We start from the raw sequence: 8,042 nt of genomic DNA, 5'->3' as shown, positions 1-8,042 counted from the left end.
AAGTCCCTCTGGATGGCATCCCATCCTTCCGGCGTGTCAACCACACGACTCAGCTTGGTGTCATCTGCAAACTTGCTGAGGGTGCACACCATTCCACTGTCTATGTCATTGGTGAAGATATTAAACAGCACTGGTCCCAGCATAGACCCCTGAGGGACACCACTCATCACCGGCGTCCATCTGGACATTGAGCCATTGACCACCACCCTCTGGATGCAACCATCCAACCAATTCCTCATCCATCGAACAGTCCACCCATCAAATCCATACCTCTCCAATTTAGAGAGAAGGATGGTGTGGGGGACCATGTCAAAGGCCTTACAAAAGTCCAGATAGATGACATCCATAGCCCTTCCCTTGTCCACTGATGTAGTTACTCCATCATAGAAGGCCACCAGGTTGGTAAGACAAGACTTGCCCTTGGTGAAGCCGTGCTGGCTGTCTTGAATCACCTCCCTGTCCTCCATGTGCCTCAGCATAGCTTCTAGGAGGATCTGTTCCATGATCTTCCCAGGCACAGAGGTGAGGCTGATGGGTTGGTAGTTCCCAGGGTCCTCCTTTCTACCCTTTTTAAAAATGGGAAGCACAGAATGATTCCACGTATGTCTCCCAGTCTCTGACAAATTAAAATGTGAAATTAAAACCAAGAACAGCTAGTTCAGTTAAAAGGACAAAATAAAGCAAGATCTATGATGGAGCAAAACATCATATTTTCTTCTGTGCAACTAGCAGCCTAAAAATTGTAAACATGAACTACATTCCTCAATTTCTCTCTCAATTTACCCTTTTCTACAGTGGAAAATAAAAACATGTACTGTGTGTTAGTATACTATGGAATGATAACAAACAGTTTAAGAAGTATGAGAAAAAATACAGCGAGTCAGTATTATTCATTAGAACTGATGCCAAAACGCAAAATTTTACACTTACAGTGGGATTTTATTTGTGTTAATGAGATGTGCATCATGAAGAGGAAACAAAACTTTTTTCCTCAGTTTCTTTCCAAGTTAAACAAATCTAAACAGAAGTTCCTGTAAAAAGTTTCTAGAAGGCATACAGCAAAAACAACTTACCGCTTCATCGTACTTCTGCTGCTGAATATATAGTCTTGTTTTCTTTAAAAAGTTGATCTGTTCAGAATCAGAAAGTGGTCTGTACAACAATATAAAGAGATATTAACGTTTCTTCTTTTCATAAGCAGAGGAAGAGGCAGAAAAAAATAACTCTAATAAAAAAATTACTCTGGAATGAAACATAGCAAAATATTCTGAACTTCATTAGAGGTAACTAGGTAATTGGAACTAATCCATTCCTCTACATTCATCTTCACTAGCAGTTAACAGTACTGCTGTCTAACTTATCCATAGATCTCTGCATTAAGAGACATTTCTTTTATGTTGGTGTTCCCATCTAATACTGCTCAGAATTTTCTCCCTTGTGCATTATTACTGTCTACCGCTCTGGACAAGAAGCACTTCACGTACAAGAATTAAGCAATTTAACTGATTTGATAGATAGTTGTAAGCAGTTCGTAAGCCTGTCCAGCATAGGACAAATTGTTCAGGTTCCACACTAACAGCAGATGACGCCTAACAATCTTTTTGAAAAACAAGAGCTTGTCTCCTGTTACATAGGGAGCCGTTAGCAGTGTCCGCAGAGCAGGGGATAAACACAGTTACCTGGCTACACTGAGGTCAGTGATAAAAATGTCTTTGATTTTAATGAATTTTATCATCAGCTTAAATAATTGCTACGATTTTTCTCTAACAGAAAGTAGCAACATGGAGAAACAAGCCAGTCAACCAACTTCCACCAAATGAAAGGGGAAGGAGACATTTTTCCTGTACCCTTTTTTTTCCCCAAGTTAAGGAAGACAGCAGGTCAGAGGATCCCAGGTTTACTCTGGGCAAGCTGTAAGCCACACCACAATCACTGTCACTCTAGCCACCACAGACAAACTATCATGGGTCACAGCTTTCTGATAGCTGATGAACACATACAGCAGCTTTCTTTCACGCCTTCCGCAACACCGCTGTGGCACAGCATCATCTCCTCAGCATCCTCAGCACACGATGGCCCAGTGTTATGCCTCCCTCCCTTGCACGTGCTCCTTCACATGCCTCGTACACAACCACCAACTTCATGTTTCAGGCTGTGCCAAATCAGGACCGGTCTTGGGGTCTCACTCCTATTATTTAAATCAGCAGCGGCCACCGGTGTGGTCACTCAGCCGAACCTCAGGGGCAGGTCTTGATCTTATGCAAGTACCACATGGAAATGCTCATTCCTGCAGCTCCCAGACACTTGGGAACCACTTCTGCCTACAACCCAGGAGCAGCTGGTACATCACCAATACATACATATCATCTTTTGAGCCCTGAAATACACTAGAAGGATTCTTTGCCTGAACAATCTGAATTTTTATTACTAATAACATCCTGGTATATTTTGATACTGTTTTCTTGAGTTCAGAGCACAGCAGTATTGTGCAGGAGTCTTCTAAAACACTGAATACTTGGAGCAGCAATGTATCTTACTTTTGAGAAGAGTAAATGAAATAACCGTATTAAAAAATGTTTGACTCTCTTCAATCTAGAAAAGAATCAAAGCATGGTATCTATAAACAGGTGGGAAGAGAGAAGTCCCGAGGAAAAGGAAGAAGGGAGGAAAAGATAATGACAAGGTAAGTGTTTGATCACCTTAACTTTGAGGGGAGAACAGAGGGTTTTGAAAACAGAGTTGAAAAATAGCAGAGTGAATGTTGGTTGTTCCTGCACCTTCATGACATGTCCCTATGAAAGTCAATCTTTCAGCTCCACAGGCCGAGGGCTACCAGCATGCAGCCAGCAACTGCGCACCAAGGCTGATGATGATTCAAGTTAGAATCAGTTCTTCAAGTAGGCAAACCAGATCCAAGTAGTGCCTCAAGGAAATCTGCGACCCCCAAGTTTTGCTAAGTTTTTTGGCAGGGAAAAGGGAGCAAAACACCAAACCAAGGTGGGAGTTTTCACCATGTGCGGAGATTAATAGGAGGAAAAAAAGGTATCTTAGCTTTTAGCTAAAGATTTTAAAAAAATCTAGAATAAATATTAAGTAGCTTTATTTAGGACTTAAATACATCCAAGATGTTCCTACATTCGTTGTCTCATTTTTATTGTTTTACACATACTATTTTCTGTGGATTTTATCCTTGTAATTTTCAATGCAAATTTTTAATAAGTTAAAATTACCTTTCACTTTATAACTTTAGTCCTTTAGCTATAAACTCCTTAATTATCTTTTTACCCTCAATGAATCATTTTATTATTAATGAACAATAGTCTTTACCTATTTCTTCTTAGACGACGGCACCTGGGATTTCTGTACATGGACGGTGTAACAGAATAAATGGAGTTTTTAAACACTAAAGCTTCAGTAAATCAAATGCAGAAGGCAATTATTTTGTCAAATGGGGTTACCATTAGCAGGTGCATTGTTAATTTTCAATAGCTAACATCACACCACACGTTTTACAATACTTTAATATGCATGCTTTTCACGATGCTGAACTTACAATTGTCTACACACTGTTTTTGTGAAGTTTATGAATTCCACCAGAAACTGAGGACTGTTCATATGTAACTGTATCAAAACGCAAGTTTCATCCTGAATGCAAAGGTTGATTGTCATCTTAATACAGACGCAAAAAATACCTTAAGCAAAAACTCAAAGAAGCAATTAGAGAATTTTTGCATCTCACACCAGACTAGAAAGAAGAGTTACCAAATATGCTGATGATCTTTCAGTTAAGGAATGGATACAGCTCACCATAAGTAGTTTATCATCCATTTAGGACCCTGATTCACTTCCTAAAGCTGACAAAGTAAATGGGAGATTTAAAAGGAGCCCCTTGCTAGATGTAGCAGAAAGCATAAAGAGACAAAGCTGAGCCATGAACAGAAATGAAAAGTTGCCTATAGAAAGAAGCCAGGAACATTAGAAATTGTGATTCTATAAAACCCACAAGACTCACCAAACAACAAAATCGCAAGGAAAATTTAAATCTGAGAATTAAAGCTGGAATTACTCTTAGCACCAGTTAATTTTAACTTGAACTATTTAAAAGCTTTCAAATACAAGACAGATAGTGTTAGAAAAGACTAAACTGATCAGACTTATTACCCCGTGCTTTAGTATGCAATGTGCCAGAGGCACTAGGAGTATGTCGATGTATTCTCAAGGCCCATGCACACATCCATGCAATTAATATTAATAGTAATGAAGTGAATTTACTGATCATTATTAGAAAGATTCTGAACTCCATAAAGAAAACTAAGTTATGTATGTATTTGCTACCCATCACTAAAATCCAGTCCTACCAAATTCAAGATGAATAGTCTTGACTAGTAAAATCAGAAGTCTTTTTCCATAACACAAAAATACCTGTCCTAAAATACCTGTTAACAAACACACACAAAGATAATTCAGTCAGTGGACTCAACTCTGTCCTCTTATTTTTTCCTGAAAGTATTGCAAAACACATGCACTGTCTGAGGTTTAATTTAAAAAAAAAAAAACCAACAAGAACTCTGTGGTCACATATATTATAAACACACAGGCATTCACAATATCATCAGGATTCTAAAGACTTAAGATTACGTTCTTCACAGAAAACGATGGTGGTTCTAGAAGAATAATTTTGTTTTGCATGATGGTTATCAGAGATTAACTTTCTAGTTCCAGACATAAATCACAGCTTCATTCATGAATAAATATAATTAATTATGAAACAAAACAATTGGGCTAATCAAGCAAGCGCTTGTAAGTGATCCCTTCTGAGGCATTAGCTACCCTTGTCATAAGTCTACCTGAAAAAATTAATCTTTCCAACGCATCATTCATGCTTCATATAAGCTAAGCTATTTGACAGCACTAACAAGAAGACTGTGATGCAGTATGTTCACCATAGCAATGTCAAGGGGACTTCTCTTTGGTCAACGAGTCTTGTTTACCACCACACTACAGAAATTACCATCCCCAACGGCATAGGTAGCATGCTGCAGTCAAACCATGAAATAATAATCTTGGAATAGAAGGAGATGTCTTGCAAATACTTCTGTATCCACCACTGCTAGTTTGTTAATTTTATTATGCCTCGTTATTTGGGTAATGATTTATAGTAATTTTACTGTACAGTAAATTTTCCAGAATTCTACTATAAAAAGTAACCCCTTAGGATCTGTAGTAGTTTAACACTTAAAATGCTGCAGATTTAATAATGAAAGTCAAGGAAGCATCACAGACCTGCAGATGCAACGTACAAAGAGAAAGGCTGAGATCTTTGCCTAGTTCACTGTCAGATGAAAACAAATTTATTTCAGCTGCTTCACTACACGCACACACAAACTTCATGTACCTGACTATTGTCAGCTCATGCACATCTACACCCTTCCAGCACTGCCTTTCCACTCTCCACATCAGAAAAAAAATAAATACTGTGCATCCTACAACCCTTTGAGAATGGCAAGATTTGCAGAAGACAGTGATCACATCTCTGGGACCCATATTCAGCAGCAAATCAGAAGTGGCTGCTCAGCAGACTTCAGTCTTCTAACTTCTCACATGGGCTGTTTGGGGAATGGGGAGATCCTGTTGATGCAAAATTTAAAAAGCTAGAGGATAAGGATATACATCCCCTGAACATCGTCATAGCCCCAAGATGGAGCAAAGCCATCTGAATAAAGCCTGCTAGGATCCTGTATGGGTTACCTTACCCTGAACACCACGTAAGGCTGACCTTCTCACTTGCTTTGCTATGAACTTTCTAACTCCCAAATTGTTAGTGGTAAAAGAGGCATCAGGCTGCCACTGTTCAAACAACTCCAGCAACCTCTTCTGCCAAAAGGCTGAGCAATCACAGGTTCTTGCCCTCTTCTCCAGAAAGAAGATCCCCGGCATCTTAGTAACTTCCAAGCTGAAAGAAATCGCCCAGGTTAACATTGGCCTCTTGCCATGAAGGTCTTTCACTGGCACCGTTCCATAGAGCAGCCCAGGCCTCTGCCACTCACCCCCGTCCTCTCGCCACTGGGACACTGAGGGGGGCCAGCACCAGTGCCTCTCTGCTCTTACCATGAGAAAAAACTGCCAGCAACAGAAGCAGCCGAACACGTTCAAACTCTGTTGCCACCCATCCCTCTGCGAGAGGCCCGTATTAAGGAGGAAAGATGGCTTCCAGTCCAGCAATCCCACAATCAGCTGAAACAGTACTTATAGGACCCACTGTTACTGCTTTGATCCACATTGCCACTGCTGGCAAAACGTTATCTTCAAAGTGCAGATCGAAGACTGGCCTGATGTTTTCACAGGGTTGCTATTCAAAAGGTATCCAAGTAATCAAGCAACACTTTTTCCAAGCCTTTTTCAGAGTAGCAACAGGCTTCAAAAACAAAGTCAGTCTCCCATGAGAGCTGCCTTCAAATATTCCCAGTGTACAACAGAGATGGCACCTCAGAAAGCATCAGGTGGGTAACGGGAAAGTAGAGACACAGATCTTGCATTGAACACTATTAATTTAGCAGAGACATCATTGCATGCTTATTCCTGCTCCACATCAAATTCACCTCAGCCAGCAACCCATCAGTGCAGAGACTTGATATTAATGATGGTGCAATCACAAAGTAGCCTAACTTTATAATTCTGTTGTTTCTTCTGAAGGTATGGTGCAAAGCTTTATAAGCGGAGGATGAAACGCACAACATAAAACCTGCCCAGTTCTCCATCAACAGTAGAGAACCATCAGAAAGAAAGTGAATGGCAAGTGATGCAAAGTCATGAGCTCATTCAGCAAAACACGGAAAAAATCAACCAAATAAATATTTCAAAAAAATCAAAGTCTGGAACCATAATGTTTACTTTCTGTTGAACTTGCTGTGCAATACGGAGTACATGATGCTACTAGGGGCAATGATCAAGAAAAAAATGCATTATAGTTCTATGAATTTACCAAATCACATATTTACATGAATTTCAATAGCCTGAAGGTGATTTTTCCCATTTTCAAAATGTGTTCAATTCCAGTTCTTTAGACGTGCCTATTCAAAAGAGAGAATTCTTTTACTGTATCTGCCAAAGACAGACTGAAAGCACATACTATGAGATACAGAAACAGTCCTCTGCATATGTTTTAGTTTTGATCAAAGAGTGAAGTTTCAAAGATCAAACAATTTGGCAGGTAACTCAGTGATCCTTAATTTGTTTTGATGGCCTGAATTTTAATTGTTTACTAAAATATTTTCAGGTAAGCTACTAAAACAGGCAAGTCCTATGAAATTTTATTTTCATAATTCAGAAGCAAGATGCATGCAGTTTACAGATAAAATAATTACAGAGATGTAATTATTAGTGTGCCAATGCTGTGCTTTTTTTAAAGAAAAGCTACTCCACATAAACCTACACTAAAGGGTTTACTACAGCTTCTTAAAGGCCAGGACCCTCAATATTCCCAGTGTACAACAGAGATGGCATCCCAGAAAGCATCAGGTGGGTAACGGGAAAGTAGAGACACAGATCTTGCATTGAACACTATTAATTTAGCAGAAACACGATTGCATGCTTATTCCTGCTCCATGTCAAATGGAGTTGGGAGTTCCCTCTCCCAACTTGATCTACTCTCTTTTCTCCTGATGTTCTACTGCCAGGAGTTTCAGTTTGGAGTGTCTAAATTTCAAGTAGGTTTTTGTGTTTCTGGATTTTCTGACTACCATGTTAGATTGTAAATCAGCCAGTCTAGTTGTAGGGTTGTACTCAGTTATCTTTGCAACTTTTTTCTTTTAAGAAGCATTAAAAACCACCACTGCATGCATGAGGCACTTGAAAAGAAAGAAAAGGAGTAAGAAAGTCACTAAGAGGCTCCTGTTTTAAGTTCTGAGGTTTTTGCTCTTTAAAGCATAATAAAATGAAGGGAGGGGGCACACACTTTCACAGGCCAAAGATAGTAAAAAGTACCTTTACCGACACATTGCAAAAACCTACCAGTACATGTATGCTTTTGTATTCAAGATTTA

The 8,042-nt window shown here is 39.4% G+C and overlaps 1 protein-coding gene across 1 annotated transcript in view; it reads right to left on the bottom strand.

Annotated features, from left to right (window-relative positions):
- Nucleotides 1-1,073: 1,073 nt before the first annotated feature.
- The window catches only part of LOC104159501 (GPI ethanolamine phosphate transferase 1-like), a gene marked incomplete at its 3' end in the record, with an annotated part of 47,504 nt that continues 40,535 nt past the window's right edge, over nt 1,074-8,042 (bottom strand). Inside the window, exon 12 of the mRNA XM_009697423.1 lies at nt 1,074-1,152. Within this exon, the coding sequence (XP_009695725.1) occupies nt 1,074-1,152 (79 nt within the window). The remainder of the gene's footprint in view (nt 1,153-8,042) is intronic.

The sequence above is a fragment of the Cariama cristata genome, unplaced genomic scaffold, assembly GCF_000690535.1.
Source record: "Cariama cristata isolate BGI_N322 unplaced genomic scaffold, ASM69053v1 scaffold17043, whole genome shotgun sequence".
In the NCBI taxonomy this organism is placed as follows: Eukaryota; Metazoa; Chordata; class Aves; order Cariamiformes; family Cariamidae; genus Cariama; species Cariama cristata.
This window is presented reverse-complemented; position numbering and strand designations above follow the sequence as displayed.